Source organism: Schistocerca americana, chromosome 11 (assembly GCF_021461395.2).
Source record: "Schistocerca americana isolate TAMUIC-IGC-003095 chromosome 11, iqSchAmer2.1, whole genome shotgun sequence".
Lineage (NCBI taxonomy): Eukaryota > Metazoa > Arthropoda > Insecta > Orthoptera > Acrididae > Schistocerca > Schistocerca americana.
In genome coordinates, this window is record NC_060129.1 from 121,975,035 (window position 1) to 121,992,499 (window position 17,465).

A 17,465-nucleotide genomic window follows, 5' to 3' on the forward strand; every position below is an offset into this window, starting at 1 on the left:
AAGTATTTTCTTTCCCACTTTGACTGCTAAGGGCAGGTGTACTTGAGAGGTTAGGTTCACTCACTTGGTTATCATCTTTATTGTTTACAGTAATAACACATACCTTTGGCTTTCCAACATTTCTCCTTTTCTTGAAAGCCTTCAGAGGATTTCTAATAACTTTACTTTTACTCATTATTATACTTCAACAAAACAGAGACTCAAGAAACAGAATTAATTACGAATATTTTGGAGATAACGACAGAGTAAATAAACATGAAACAATCGACAATCACACCAGCGAAATATATTGAACCATCACAGGTTAGCCACAACACATACTTTATCTCACATCACTAAAATGTACCTGATGAACACGGACGTTAATAATAACACCATTTGACAGCAGTTTAACAGCGCCACAGTGGGTCACACCCCTGTAGAACACATTTCAAAAAAAATTTAAAAATAGTTGTAGTCTTTGGAATTGAATAAATTATATATCTATTAAATGGTAATAGTCTGCAGATTCAGAAAACGCAAAAAAGTAAAAATTGAACTTTTCATGATTTTGAGCCTTTCCGGAGCCCCTTAAGTGGCCTGAAGAGATAGAAGTCTGACAGTGCAGTGGCAGAGAATTTGTTTGACATGCTGGCTGTATGTCACATCGAGCTCTGCTCCTTGTTGCACCAGTCTCTGTTTATCCTTCAGTGGCGAACCCATCATGTGACAGTGCTGATGTCCATTGTAACAATTCCGTACACCTTCCTCGGGCTTTCATGTGTTTGATTGGATGTTTCATGAACTGCATCGAGGAATTCAATCGCAGATCGCTGTCTTATGTTAGGTTGGTGCATAAGTTTAGTGTGTTTTTCCACAAGTTTAATAAACATAACAGATACATAAGAGAGGCTTCAGTCATTAATAATATATTCTCCTTCACTGTTTACAACAATTTGCAGAGCTGCAGTAACTTTTCAATTCCGTGACTGTAGGAATCACATGGTTTTGAGGTGAAGAATTCGTCGAGCCACGTACGGAGTGCATTTTCATCTGGAAAGGAAATTCCTTGAAAGTTGTTTGATAGGGAGCAAAAAAGGTGAAAATCCTAGGGTGCAAGATCAAGTGAATGACATGGGTGTGGAATGTCTTCCCGTCCCAACTCCTGTATAGTGTTTTATGTCAGTCCAGCAGTATGTAGGCGAGTGGTATCGTGGAGTAGCATCAGTGTTGCTGGTCGTTCTTCTCGGATTGCATCTGCAAGATGACTCAGTTGTTGCCAATAAAAGTCAACAGTGATGGTTATGCTTTAGTGAAGCAACCCTTACTTCACTATTCCATCGCTGTTCCACAAGATGTACAGGGTTATTACAAATGATTGAAGCGATTTCACAGCTCTACAATAACTTTATTATTTGAGATATTTTCACAATGCTTTGCATACACATACAAAAACTCAAAACGTTTTTTTAGGCATTCACAAATGTTTGATATGTGCCCCTTTAGTGATTCGGCAGACATCAAGCCCATAATCAAGTTCCTCCCACACTCGGCGCAGCATGTCCCCATCAATGAGTTCGAAAGCATTGTTGATGCGAGCTCGCAGTTCTGGCACGTTTCTTGGTAGAGGAGGTTTAAACACTGAATCTGTCTCATAACCCCACAGAAAGAAATTGCATGGGGTTAAGTCGGGAGAGCGTGGAGGCCATGACACGAATTGCTGATCGTGATCTCCACCACGACCAATCCATCAGTTTTCCAATCTCCTGTTTAAGAAATGCCGAACATCATAATGGAAGTGCGGTGGAGCACCATCCTGTTGGAAGATGAAGTCGGCGCTGTCGGTCTCCAGTTGTGGCACGAGCCAATTTTCCAGCATGTCCAGATACACGTGTCCTGTAACGTTTTTTTCGCAGAAGAAAAAGGGGCCGTGAACTTTAAACTGTGAGATTGCACAAAACACGTTAACTTTTGGTGAATTGCAAATTTGCTGCACGATTGCGTGAGGATTCTCTACCGCCCAGATTCGCACATTGTGTCTGTTCACTTCACCATTAAGAAAAAAATGTTGCTTCATCACTGAAAACAAGTTTCACACTGAACGCATCCTCTTCCACGAGCTGTTGCAACTGCGCCAAAAATTCAAAGCGTTTGACTTTGTCATCGGGTGTCAGGGCTTGTAGCAATTGTAAACGATAAGGCTTCTGCTTTAGCCTTTTCCGTAAGATTTTCCAAACCGTCGGCTGTGGTACGTTTAGCTCCCTGCTCGCTTTATTCGTCGACTTCCATGGCCTACGCGTGAAACTTGCCCGCACGCGTTCAACCGTTTCTTCGCTCACTGCAGGCCGACCCGTCGATTTCCCCTTACAGAGGCATCCAGAAGCCTTAAACTGCGCATACCATCGACGAATGGAGTTAGCAGTTGGTGGATCTTTGTTGAACTTCGCCCTGAAGTGTCGTTGCACTGTTATGACTGACTGATGTGAGTGCATTTCAAGCACGACATACGCTTTCTCGGCTCCTGTCGCCATTTTGTCTCACTGCGCTCTCGAGCTCTCTGGCGGCAGAAACATGAAGTGCGGCTTCAGCCGAACAAAACTTTATGAGTTTTTCTATGTATCTGTAGTGTGTCGTGACCATATGTCAATGAATGGAGCTACAGTGAATTTATGAAATCGCTTCAATCATTCGTAATAGCCCTGTATAGCATTATCTTTTGTGGATGCATGTAGATCTTAGAATGGGAAATTGCTGTGTTCTCTGGACTCAACCATTCCTTTCTTTTTCCTTGTGTTAGCATAAAGACACCATTTCTCATCACCAGTAATGACACAGGGTGGGAATGGTCAGTGTCACCATACTGATGTGGATTAATGTGTTTAAATGACCTTCGTCAAACCCTGGAGGTCTCCCTGACCATGGAGAGTCACAAATGTTAAAATGATAATCCTTATTGTGAGGGACCATTTTCTTGCCATGCTCTGTCCAGTAGCATTCTCCCCATTCACGGCGCAAACGTTTCTGACTGCCTCTAATGCTGTCATTCTGTATTGAACTCAAACAGAATAATATGTCAGAAACGTTCTGATTTCTCCACGTGGCACTCGATTTTCTTGCATCGTCACCTTCACTCACTGTTTCTAAATGACAAAATGACAACATGTAAACTCAGATAGCAACAGTGAACTACAAATAAAAAATTATAATCGATAAATAAACCCATAACAACTGCAATACTGACCTGCAAAATAAAAATGTTATGAACTTATGCACCGACCTAGTGTGCACGTCTATGTTGGCCATTTTCTAAACATATGCAGTGGTGCCACCTGTTGATTTAGTGTGCTGTTACTGGAGAGGGCTGTAGAAGTAGTTTTGTGAAAGAGCGCCAAATTTGTGTTTAATTCATTACCAATTTAAATAAAGGATGGAAAAAAATAGGAGGTGTTATTTTCTGACTGGCCCTTGTAATTTGCTTGTTTTACAGCTCCATTTTACCTAATTCTGCTATAAAACTGTTCCAGGAATCCGAATCAGGAGACACAACAGTGGACACTCCAAGGTAAGATAAACATTATTTGTAAGACATATGAAGCTCTCTTAAGGGGGAGAAGGGACGGGGTAACCTTTAGTTGGCTCAGTCATTACGTGGGTAGAAAGTAGTTTCTAGATTGATGTACAGTGTTTCTTTCCATCACAAAAATAACCTCATTGGACAATATTATTCACCCCATGAAAACAGCATACTGCACTACCAGCGTAAGTCATGGCAGGGAAATGATGTGCGTGTGACAGTCAGTCGTCAGAGGCACCAAAGTGAGTAGGGTCGACCAGGAGATGTAATAAAATGGCAGAAAGGAGCCGTTGTGTTTGAACATATGTGTGCTCGCACCATGAATGAAGCTGTCATCTTTGTACTGAGCAAGCCATTGTTCAGTGTGTGGCAGTGTGGCAGAAGGTACCTTGTACCATTACCAGTCATTTCCTTTCCTGTTTCAGTTGGAAATAGAGTGAGGGAAAAATGACTTCCTATATGCCTCTGTATGAGCCCTAATTTCTCTTATACTTGTGGTCCTTATGCAAGATGTGCATTGGTGGCAGCAGAATCGTTTTGCAGCCAGCTTCTAGTTCCGGTTTTCTAAATTTTCTCAGTAGTGCTCCTCAAAAGAACATCACCTTACCTCCATGGATTCCCATCCAATTGTTCGAACCTACCAGTCTTGAATCTAGCAGCCCATCTCTGAATTGTTTTGATGTCTTCCTTTAATCTGATCTGATACACATCCCAAACACTCGAGCAGCACTCAAGAATAGGTCACGCCATCGTCCTATATGCGGTCTCCTTAAACCTGAACCACACTTTCCTAGAATTCTCTCAGCAAACCAGAGTTGACAATTTGCCTTTCCTACCGCAATCCTCACACACTCGTTGCATTTCGTATCGCTGTGCAACGTTACACCAAGGTATTTAAACCACGTGACTGTGTCAAGCAGGACACTACTAATGCTGTATCCAAACATTATGGAATTGTTTTTCCTACTCATCCACATTAACTTACATTTTTCCACATTTAGAGCTAGCTGCTATTCATCACACCAACTAGAAACTTTGTCTAAATCTTGTATATTCCTACAGTAACTCAACTTCGACACCTTCCATACACCACAGTATCAGCAAACAACCGCAAGGCACTGCCCACCCTGTCTGCTACATCTTTACATGCATAGAGTGTAATAGCAGTCCTATTGCCCTTGCCTGGGATACTCCTGAAAGTACCTTTGTCTTGTGAGAACATTCGCTGTCGAGGACAATGTACTGGCTTCTATTACTTAAGAAGTCTTTCAGCCACTCACATATCTGGTAACCTATTCTGTATGCTCGTACCTTTGTTAGCACTCTGATGTGAGGTAATGGGTCAGAAGGTTATCGGGAATCTAGAAATATGGAATCTACCTGTTTCTCTTCATCTATGGGTCACCGGATATCATGTGAGACTAGAGCAAGGTGATTTTCACATACCTAATCATTTCTAAATCTGCGTCAATTACTGGACAGAAACTTTTCTATCTTAAGAAAATTTATTGTATTCAACGTGAAAATATCTTGAGGAATTCTGCAGCAAACCAGTGTTAAGGATATTGGTCTGTAATTTCGCAAAGCAGTTCTTTTACCTGTCTTACGTACAGGAGTCACCTGTGCTTTCTTTTTTAACTGCTCGGGTTTTTGCACTGGCCAAGAGATTCGGTATAAATGTGAGCTAGGTAAGGGGCGAATACTGTGGTGTCACCACCAGACACCACACTTGCTAGGTGGTAGCCTTTAAATCGGCCGCGGTCCGTTAGTATACGTCAGACCCGCGTGTCGCCACTGTCAGTGATTGCAGACCGAGCGCTGCCACACGGCAGGTCTAGTCTAGAGAGACTCCCTAGCACTCGACCCAGTTGTACAGCCGACTTTGCTAGCAATGGTTCACTGACAAATTACGCTCTCATTTGCCGAGACGATAGTTAGCATAGCCTTCAGCTACGTCATTTGCTATGACCTAGCAAGGCGCCATTATCAATTGCTATTTATCTTGTGATGCATGTACCGTCAGACCGATGTTCACCAATTATGGATTAAAGTTAAGTATTCCAGTAGCTTCGTACTTTATTTACTAGACTCAACTCCTTTAACTGTTCCAGACCTCACGCCAGCCTGCGTGAGCTTAAACACGTGCCTTTCGGCTACCCGTCACTGTGGATTGGCTGTCTTGCCAGTCCATAACAAATACCATAAAAAATTCTTTGTAAAATCAAATTGGGATTGTGGATGGTCGCTTCACTCCCCTCAATTATTGATAATATTACTAGTGATAACCCAACATGATAAATCGTCGGACTTCATATGATGCGACTGCACACAGGCACGACAGATTGCACCCAACGACCCGTATCTTGGTGCCTGGAGTTTACAACCTTCATGCTATGTTTATATTAGTAAATTTTTAAAATCGGGGAATAATCTGCAATACTTCATGCAGTAGACTATGGGGTTGATTCCATTTGAGGTATGCTACTGTAATTAATCTTCCCTTAACTAGGAGTGTAGCTCACAGACTCGAACTTTCTTCAGCAAGGACCCTAGCTTCTCTTAATATGTCACACTTCATATTGGTTACATTTCACATACACTATTACAATAAATAATACCTTAAAACTGCACATTTTAATCTACAAATATCTTTTCACTAATTACCGACTCGTCTACTATGCTGTGGTGATATTTCTTTGTTTTAGTCAATGCAGTTATCTTTAATACTACAATTTTATACACTTTAAAGTATTTGTCTGTACCACCGTAGACACCTTTCCCTGGTCTTCTCGATGATAGGTGCCAGGTCACTCCATACCAGCTGCGAACTCCATTGTTGTCACTGTCACAAACATTCCCCCTGTTAAAAAGAACAAGCATCAACTTTTCGCCTGGGCATTTTTATGAATCCTATCACCAATTGTGTGCATCAATTTTAAGCAAGAAGGAAGTTCGTAATAATGTGTAAAACTGAAAAATGAACTCATCTGATTGTTGTAGGTCTTCATCAAAATTATGAGATGTTCAGTAATCGTTTACATCTATAGTCCGCAACAGCGTTAATGGCCTGTCGCCACGCCGCAGCGCGCAGTTTCCAAATAGTGCTGCGTTGTCAACTCAGCGCTGGGCGAATTGACGGCAGCTATCCTACAGACAGCTGCTTTAGCCGATGTTTGATCTGTCTCGCTACAGTCAGGTTCATGGTACTCTACTCCCCGTTCCGTGATAAATTTATTAAACGTACATAATAGCTGCGACATACACATAACAGAATGGAATGTCTGTTCAACCTTTCCCAGTCATAACTACATTACGAAATAGTGATACATATTCTCTCACTGCAGAATGGATTCCATAATAAATTGCACCTTACAGAAAGATTACGCCTTCCGTTCCTCTTGCTTTATAAATAAAAAGACGAAAGAATCAAATCTAAAATACCCACCCCAGTCCCCAGGACTAACAGCATTTTAATCTACTTTATATCGCAGACAGAATAGAGAGAGAAGTAAAATAAGCAAATTTGTTTGAATGGCCATTATCCTCAGCTAGTATATAAATAATCGTTTTTTGAAGTAAACACCGTTTCTAGCTGCAATCTGTTTTATTAATCCAGATGCGTTCCACATTTTATTTTAAGGCATTATCGGTGGATATCATCTGAAATAGTACACTGTAGCTACATGCTGTCATTGTAGATTTAAGAACAGTTCATGCCCTTATTTTTGCATATAATCATAAGTAATAAATTATTTATGCGAAAATAAGGGCGTATATAACTGTTTTCAAATCTACATGACTGCATATAATAGCTACAGTGCACTACATCAGATGATATCCACCGATGATGCCTTAAAATAAAATTCTAAATGCATCTGGATTAATAAAACAGATTGTAGCATGAAAAGGCATTTAATTTAAAGAAAAAATGAAGTAAAATCATTGGACTTTACATATTTAAATCCGATGTTCTTCAACATTCTTTGCACTGATCTTGCACTTCCATCAAACCCAGTAGCTTCGTGCATAACAGTGCACAATTTCGCTGCTGTGGGGAACTCGCCTCTTTCATAAAATTCGAAAACCTTGCGACGTAACACATTTTGATCCAAGACGTCGATTCCTGTTACCCTCTTTGGAACGCTATGTTTCTTCCCTGGAGTTCGAAACACCACATTGCTAACTGCCTGCTCTGACAGCTTCACCTCCTGTATAACTCGCCTGACAGTTCGTACACAAATATCGCCACAGGCCGCTGCAGTGCGTTCCTGCACCTTGGCAAACTCGCAGATCGGCTCGCCTGAAACTGCCTCACGGTTGAAGAAAGAGCACACTCTAAAAATAAGGTCTCTTGCCTGTTTGTGAAACACTTGACAACGTTTAGGTGTTTCAGCCATTACGACAAAACTCAGAGAAGACCCAATATACAACAGATATCGGCCAACCGCACTTTTCCGCACATAAAACACGGTAGAACTCTGAAATACGATGGAGCTTCAGACAGCACGAGACACAGAAACCGAATGACCGCTCATTGGCCAACTGCGCAGCTGTCTACTGTGCATCGTCGGCCGTGCGGCCTTCAACGCTGTCGCGAAGTATAGTAGGATGATGGGTTCAGCTCTTGACAAATGTGGGATCTGCAGCATAATGAATTTTTGTCCATCTGTGTCTGGTCCTCCATCGAAGTCCATATTAATGATCTGAAAGACTTCAGGATCTCACCATATTAATAGGAATTGCACATTTGAATCTGTATTTTTAGGCCATTTTTCCAATACCATTTCCAACAAAGTCTGGCCAAGTTGATGTGGTTACAGTTTGTTCTGGTGGCTCAGTTTCAGCATTTTCATCGCAAGCATATGGAACTGACAAATTCCTAGCATCAGTTATGGGCCCTAGTGGGTCACCGGTGGTGGGTACTTGCACTACTTCAGATTCGTCTTGGTTCTGAGCACCACTAGAACTCGCACCTGACGGCCCTCGCGTAGGTTTTGGCATCTGCGAAGAAAATTTCATGAACTTTACTATAGAATGAGATTTTCACTCTTCAGCAGAGTGAGCGATGATAGGAAACTTCCAGGCAGATTAAAACTGTGTGCCAGCCTGAGACTCGAACTCAGGACCTTTGCCTTTCGCGGGCAAGTGCTCTACCAACTGAGCTACCCAAGCACGACTCACGCCCCGTCCTCACAGCTTTACTTCTGCCAGTACCTCGTCTCCTACCTTCCAAACTTCACAGAAGCTCTCCTGCGAACCTTGCAGAACTAGCACTCCTGAAAGAAATATTCACTCTGCAGCAGAATGTGCGCTGATATGAAACTTCTGTAAAGTTTGGAAGGTAGGAGACGAGGTACTGGCAGAAGTAAAGCTGTGAGGACGGGGCGTGAGTCGTGCTTGGGTAGCTCAGTTGGTAGAGCACTTGCCCGCAAAAGGCAAAGGTCTCGAGTTCGAATCTCGGCCCAGCACACAGTTTTAATCTGCCAGGAAGTTTCAACTTTACTATAGTCTCTTCATGTTTTCCTGATAGTTTCATCCTTGACTTTCTTCTTTTGATATGATGCTCCACTAACCTGGTTATGTGGGCTGTCGTGATAGAAATAAGAAATAATAATGAATGCATTACATGTGCATAAAATTAAATTATTTATAATTTAGTATGTTCAAAGAAATAATACCATTCTACACAGGTAAAACCGCAGCGCAATTGAAAAGTTTAAAAATAAACAGAGCAAATATTCACCTTAACCCCTCCTGAATATTTGACGAATCATAAGTAACAAATAAACTTTACTTTATAAGAACTGACAAATTTAGATACATGTGGAACTTCGTCAAAGTATAAAATAAACTATTTCAATGGTGCATTGCTTTTCTGAGCAACAAAAACGTTGAAGAAATTAAATCTTAATTGCTCACAGGTACATCTTTCAGTTGATCAAGTACAATACGACAATAACTCAAAAGTCAAAATGGGCACACTAATTGGATCTGTTGCACAGCACAGAAGTGGTCCAAGCAATCAGTGAGAGTGGAATACCAGGTCTTACGGACCATCACACATGGGCCGTGCATTCGAGTGTCAGCATTGTGTGTGCCAAGTTTCTGACACCATAGCGTGGGAAAAGCACTTTGAACAGCCTTTCCAAACGTGTAGAGCGTGGCAGATATTCTGAACATACATTTGAATATAGATCAATGAGATGGAAGAATGCTGCCCATAGTACAAGCACATCTTCTCTTTTTCAGTGCAGAGTCTGGAGACACCATGTTGGCTTTCAGTTTAAGCACATACTTGGTTGGCTTAGTATTATAAATTGCATCTTGTGAATATATGCCTTTTGAAAGCACCAGAAAATTGATCTCTCAAGAACCTGTCGTTTGTTGGTAAGATTTGATGTGATAAAATGACGGGGAACACCATATTGGTGGTTAAATAATTTTTGAGTAGTAACTTGCACGTTATGAATGTTTCAAGGCAAAGGCACATTGAAGACCCATCAAAAATATATTTTTCTTGGTATGATTTGGTATAATGAAATGTCAGTAAATACTGAATCTGCAACTAAACCTTTTAAAAAACATAGCAACATACAACACCAGGTCATCTGTTAGAGAAGTTCAGTGCAGCGTAATGAATAGAAATGCAAACTTGTGTTACCCACTTTTTTTACCCGATGTATAGTTTTCGAAATAATTTCATCTGAAATTTCAGATGGACCACCCTGTATAATATTTGATGTTATATAAATAAAATATAAGTATGCCCTTTCTCAGGAGTGTCTGTGTTCTGTTGGCTTTATCTACAGGAGTTGTGCTCTACTTACAGTAAGATTTTTGGACTTTTTACATCTACATCTACATCCATACTCTGCAAGCCACTTGTCGGTGTGTGGCGGAGGGTACCTTGAGTACCTCTATCGGTTCTCCATTCTATTCCAGTCGCGTATTGTTCGTGGAAAGAAGGATTGTCAGTATGCCTCTGTGTGGGCTCTAGTCTCTCTGATTTTATCCTCACGGTCTCTTCGTGAGATATACGTAGGAGGGGGCAATATACTGCTTGAATCCTCGGTGAAGGTATGTTCTCAAAACTTCATCAAAAGCCCGTACCGAGCTACTGAGAGTCTCTCCTGCAGAGTCTTCCACTGGAGTTTATCTATCATCTCCGTAACGCTTTCTCAATTACTAAATGATCCTGTAACGATGCGTGCTGCTCTCCGTTGGATCTTCTCTCTCTCTTCTATCAACCCTATCTGGTACGGATCCCACACTGGCTGGCTGGCTGGTTTGGGGAAGGAGACCAGACAGTGAGGTCATCGGTCTAATCGGATTACGGAAGGACGGGGAAGGAAGTCGGCCGTGCCCTTTGAAAGGAACCATCCTGGCATTTGCTTGGAGTGATTTAGGGAAATCACGGAAAACCTAAATCAGGATGGCCGGACGCGGGGTTGAACTGTCGTCCTCCCGAATGCGAGTCCAGAGTGCTAACCACTGCGCCACCTCGCCCAGTGGATCCCACACTGCTAAGCAGTATTCAAGCACTGGGCGAACAAGTGTAGTGTTACCTACTTCCTTTGTTTTCAGATTGCATTTCCTTAGGATTCTTCCAACGAATCTCAGTCTGGCATCTGCTTTACCGCCGATCAACTTTATATGATCATTCCATTTTAAATCACTCCTAATGCATACTCCCAGATAATTTATGGAATTAACTGCTTCCAGTTGCTGACCTGCTATATTGTAACTAAATGATATGGGATCTTTCTTTCTATGTATTCGCAGCACATTACACTTGTCTACATTGAGATTCAATTGCCATTCCCTGCACCATGCGTCAATCCGCTGCAGATCCTCCTGCATTTCAGTACAATTTTCCATTGTTACAGCTTCTCGATATACCACAGCATCATCCGCAAAAAGCCTCAGTGAACTTCCGATGTCAACCACAAGGTCATTTATGTATATTTTGAATAGCAGCGGTCCTACGACACTCCCCTGCGGTACACCTGAAATCACTCTTACTTCGGAAGACTTCTCTCCATTGAGAATGACATGCTGTGTTCTGTTATCTAGGAACTCTTCAATCCAATCACACAATTGGTCTGATAGTCCATATGCTCTTACTTTGTTCATTAAACGACTGTGGGGAACTGTATCAAACGCCTTCCGGAAGTCAAGAAACACGGCATCTACCTGGGAACCCGTGTCTATGGCCCTCTGAGTCTCGTGGACGAATAGCCCGACTTTTGTGTTTAGTCTTGCATTGCACATGTTGGGAAGATTCTGCTATTACAAAGAAATAGTGGTCAAATAAGAATGACCTTTTGGTTTTCTAAAAAGTGAGAATCATGAAATAATTTTTGTCTTATGTTGAAGACTATTGTAAATTTGTATGACACTATTTGCAAAGAAATTTTTGTAAGCTGATGTCTTCTGACTGTGTGTGTAACTTTCTTTTCTGCCTTATGAGATGAGATGTTCATGGGTCTTGAAGTTACTGCTGATGTATTCTACAGGCAGAACAACATGGCTAGCTTACAGACAAGGGAGGAAATGTATGTTTTAATAGAGCAGACGTAGGAATTTTATGCCCTTCCATACTGTAAATGGAGTTACGATACGTTAACCAGACACTGAGTGCACTACAATCGCAGATACCATTTTCAGACACACACACTGCGCGCACAAGCTGCATCGTTTCTGAACATTCAGCAGCATGTTGAACTTGGTATGCTCAACATTGGCATTCAAATGCACCGTTCCTGTGCTGACAGCCGTAAGCTTGTGTTCAACTCTCATAAGTGTAGGTAACTGTATCTCTGGGAATCTTTTCACCTCTGGATAACAGTAAATTCTTCAGTGGAACTGCAAATACTCCATGCCGCATGCAAACCCAAATGTACAAATTAATAAGAACAACATGACTATGTTACAGACAAGGGAGGGGTGTTAAAACCTCTGCAATTGTCATTGATGTCCCATTTGCATATCAAACCTTGCATTACTGAAGCAAGAAAAAGAAAAAAGTATGCATATCACATGTTTGAATAAATATTAAATGTAAATAAAAGTGAATTGTCAGATTGGCTACAACCAGAAGCATTTCAGAACAAAGCAGAAGCAGTCACTGATGTTTAAGTGTTTCTTGTGATTTTAAATTTGAGGAAATCTGATGTAAAAGAGATCGAGCTGTTGTTGATCCTGATCTGGACAGAAATAAACTTGTGCTTCAGCACAGAAATGCAAAACATCTCAGTCGAGTAATAAAGAATAGATCACATTTAAGACACTTCAAGAATTTCTCAGAAAATCATATTTTGAAGTTTTCAACCAGTTGATTGCATCACCCAAGAGCACATTCAGCAATGATTCTGCAATATTTTAAAGTGTTGGAAAAATTTACTCTTGTACAATTTAATGGTGTTGATAAAATTGTAAAATTTTATAAAAATGATTTTGATGAAAATCGACTCCTAAATGATAGTGATGTACTTTTTCAGCTTTTGAAGAGGCAAAATGAGCAGAAAAAGAATTTGATAGAAGTAGTGAAGTCCTTAAAAAATATGAATGAACAAGAGGAATAATAATAGGCTTTGTACACTATGTTGACTTGCTTATTACAGTCCCTGGACCATCCTGTCCTAATGAATATGGTTATTCTTTCTCTCATCCATTCATGTCTTATTTAAGATCAACTATGTTGCAATATCAACTGTGTCATATAATTTTGCATATTTGTTGCGATATTAACAATAAACTAGGTTTAGATGAGTTGTTAACTAAGTTTATTTCGTGCACACGAAGCACAGCACAGTTCTTTGTATTGTGCAAGTGACTTTTTGTACTGGACAGCATTTAATAAAGTCAATAATATTTAACAAATCATTTTGAATTATATTTACAAGCAGGAGACTTCTCACAAAACATAAACCACCGGACCTGATATGTTGTGCTTGAATGTGGCTGTAAAGAGACCTTTCTTCATAAGTTGTAGAGATTTTACTGTTCCAGTGCTGTCTTCCCATTTGCACAGAAAAATATCCTTCAGTGTTGGTCACTTCCACATCTTGTTGATGGACTTGACGCATTCAATTAAAGCACTGTGGTCTTCTGGTTGGAAATGACTTGAAAACTCTTGGATAAATTGCATTTTACAAACAGCACTCTAGTTTTTACATCTACATCTACATTTTGCAAATGAATGTATTGTATGGGTTACTCGTGCCCACAGTAATATTACATTTAAAGGTTATAAGTGTCGTTCAGGACCGGTTGAGCCCAAATCAATTGACAGAAACATTGGGCCCAAGTAGCCCACTTTTGCACTTTGTGTTGGAAAGCTTTTGAAAGGACGTATATGATTTGCATTTTAAAAACATTAAACTTATTATAGATAAAGTTGTAAAAGGTCGAAACTTGAAAAAAATCATTTCCCATCGGTCTGTATCCTTTGATGGTGCCGGTGTAGATGAAAGTTGACGAGTTGTTTGTGACAAACAAGACAAATCGAAGCATCTGGGGACCAGTATATGAACTAATAAATCTGTCTGTAGTAAAGACACTGTGTCTGCCTATGGAAAATCGTAATTCTAAGACTCACAACAGTTCTCCCTGAAAACAGACTGCAACTTTTATCCTTTTTGGGCTGAAGATAACACTGAGGGCTCAAATAACCCTAGCCTACAGTCCATTTGTTTAGGTCACACCTTACAACTCTGCTGTGTACTACTTCCACTTGTCCAGTTTCCAGGAAATTCTGCATAAGCGCATATGTAGTTTCAATGACAATACTGCTATCTGATGTAATGACCACGCAGACCATCTCGGCTGCTACATGGCCCCCTCCCTCCCTACTCCAGCCCTTCCACTTGTGCCACCAAGGGCACATGGATTCAGTTATGAATTCAGTTTTGTGGTTCATATTAGTTTTATAGCTTATGATAAATTGGAAATGTAATTGATATATACAATAGTGTGCCCCATACATCCGTATTTTTATCACAAATTATTTTTGCAACTTACTACATTCAACATGTAAATTAAGAAAAAATTATAAACATAGGCTTTCGTGGCCATGGTCAAATTCAATAAAATTTTTCTGGGTTTGTGAGCAAATTGTCAATTCATATATATATATAATAGAGGGAAACATTCCACGCAGGAAAAATATATCTAAAAACAAAGATGATGTGACTTACCATATATATATATATATATATATATATATATATATATATATATATATATATATATATATATATATATATATAATGGAAGGAAACATTCCACGTGGGAAAAATTATATATATATATATATATTTTTTTTTTGCTGGCAGGTCGACAGACACACAAAAATACACACAAAATTAAAGCTTTCGCAACAAACTGTTGCCTCATCAGGAAAGAGGGAAGGAGAGGGAAAGACGAAAGGATGTGGGTTTTAAGGGAGAGGGTAAGGAGTCATTCCAATCGCGGGAGCAGAAAGACTTACCTTAGGGGGAAAAAAGGACGGGTATACACTCGCACACACACACATATCCATCCACACATATACAGACACAAGCAGACTCTTTGTCTTTAAATATGAGGCAACAGTTTGTTGCGAAAGCTTGAATTTTGTGTGTATGTTTGTGTTTGTTTGTGTGTCTGTCGACCTGCCAGCACTTTCATTTGGTAAGTCACATCATCTTTGTTTTAGATAAATTTTTCCTATGTGGAATGTTTCCCTCTATTATAACCATATATATATATATATATATATATATATATATATATATATATATATAAAAAGAAAGATGATGAAACTTACCAAACAAAAGCGCTGGCAGGTCGATAGACACACAAACAAACACAAACATACACACAAAATTCTAGCTTTCGCAACCAATGGTTGCCTCGTCAGGAAAGAGGGAAGGAGAAGGAAAGACAAAAGGATATGGGTTTTAAGGGAGAGGGTAAGGAGTCATTCCAATCCCGGGAGCGGAAAGACTTACCTTAGGGGGAAAAAAGGACAGATATACACTCGCACACACACACATATCCATCCACACATACACAGACACAAGCAGACATTTGTCATTGTGACAAATGTCTGCTTGTGTCTGTGTATGTGTGGATGGATATGTGTGTGTGTGCAAGTGTATATCTGTCCTTTTTTCCCCCTAAGGTAAGTCTTTCCGCTCCCGGGATTGGAATGACTCCTTACCCTCTCCCTTAAAACCCATATCCTTTTGTCTTTCCTTCTCCTTCCCTCTTTCCTGACGAGGCAACCATTGGTTGCGAAAGCTAGAATTTTGTGTGTATGTTTGTGTTTGTTTGTGTGTCTATCGACCTGCCAGCGCTTTTGTTTGGTAAGTTTCATCATCTTTCTTTTTAGATATATTTTTTCCCACGTGGAATGTTTCCCTCTATTATATTCATATATATATATATATATATATATATATATATATATATATATATATATAGACACACACACACACACACACACTCCTGGAAATGGAAAAAGAACACATTGACACCGGTGTGTCAGACCCACCATACTTGCTCCGGACACTGCGAGAGGGCTGTACAAGCAATGATCACACGCACGGCACAGCGGACACACCAGGAACCGCGGTGTTGGCCGTCGAATGGCGCTAGCTGCGCAGCATTTGTGCACCGCCGCCGTCAGTGTCAGCCAGTTTGCCGTGGCATACGGAGCTCCATCGCAGTCTTTAACACTGGTAGCATGCCGCGACAGCGTGGACGTGAACCGTATGTGCAGTTGACGGACTTTGAGCGAGGGCGTATAGTGGGCATGCGGGAGGCCGGGTGGACGTACCGCCGAATTGCTCAACACGTGGGGCGTGAGGTCTCCACAGTACATCGATGTTGTCGCCAGTGGTCGGCGGAAGGTGCACGTGCCCGTCGACCTGGGACCGGACCGCAGCGACGCACGGATGCACGCCAAGACCGTAGGATCCTACGCAGTGCCGTAGGGGACCGCACGGCCACTTCCCAGCAAATTAGGGACACTGTTGCTCCTGGGGTATCGGTGAGGACCATTCGCAACCGTCTCCATGAAGCTAGGCTACGGTCCCGCACACCGTTAGGCCGTCTTCCGCTCACGCCCCAACATCGTGCAGCCCGCCTCCAGTGGTGTCGCGACAGGCGTGAATGGAGGGACGAATGGAGACGTGTCGTCTTCAGCGATGAGAGTCGCTTCTGCCTTGGTGCCAATGATGGTCGTATGCGTGTTTGGCGCCGTGCAGGTGAGCGCCACAATCAGGACTGCATACGACCGAGCCACACAGGGCCAACACCCGGCATCATGGTGTGGGGAGCGATCTCCTACACTGGCCGTACACCACTGGTGATCGTCGAGGGGACACTGAATAGTGCACGGTACATCCAAACCGTCATCGAACCCATCGTTCTACCATTCCTAGACCGGCAAGGGAACTTGCTGTTCCAACAGGACAATGCACGTCCGCATGTATCCCGTGCCACCCAACGTGCTCTAGAAGGTGTAAGTCAACTACCCTGGCCAGCAAGATCTCCGGATCTGTCCCCCATTGAGCATGTTTGGGACTGGATGAAGCGTCGTCTCACGCGGTCTGCACGTCCAGCACGAACGCTGGTCCAACTGAGGCGCCAGGTGGAAATGGCATGGCAAGCCGTTCCACAGGACTACATCCAGCATCTCTACGATCGTCTCCATGGGAGAATAGCAGCCTGCATTGCTGCGAAAGGTGGATACACACTGTACTAGTGCCGACATTGTGCATGCTCTGTTGCCTGTGTCTATGTGCCTGTGGTTCTGTCAGTGTGATCATGTGATGTATCTGACCCCAGGAATGTGTCAATAAAGTTTCCCCTTCCTGGGACAATGAATTCACGGTGTTCGTATTTCAATTTCCAGGAGTGTATA

General features: G+C 41.6%; 1 protein-coding gene across 6 annotated transcripts in view; it reads left to right on the forward strand.

Moving 5' to 3' along the window:
* The window catches only part of LOC124554154 (zinc finger protein 782-like), a 91,602-nt gene that overhangs the window by 67,757 nt on the left and 6,380 nt on the right, over positions 1 to 17,465 (forward strand). For all 6 annotated transcript variants that reach the window (XR_006968264.1, XM_047128221.1, XM_047128226.1 and 3 more), the window contains one exon: positions 3,504 to 3,541. Coding sequence is in view for 5 of the 6 variants with exons in the window: in XM_047128221.1 (XP_046984177.1) it covers positions 3,504 to 3,541 (38 nt within the window). In the remaining variant the exon portion in view is untranslated. The remainder of the gene's footprint in view (positions 1 to 3,503; positions 3,542 to 17,465) is intronic.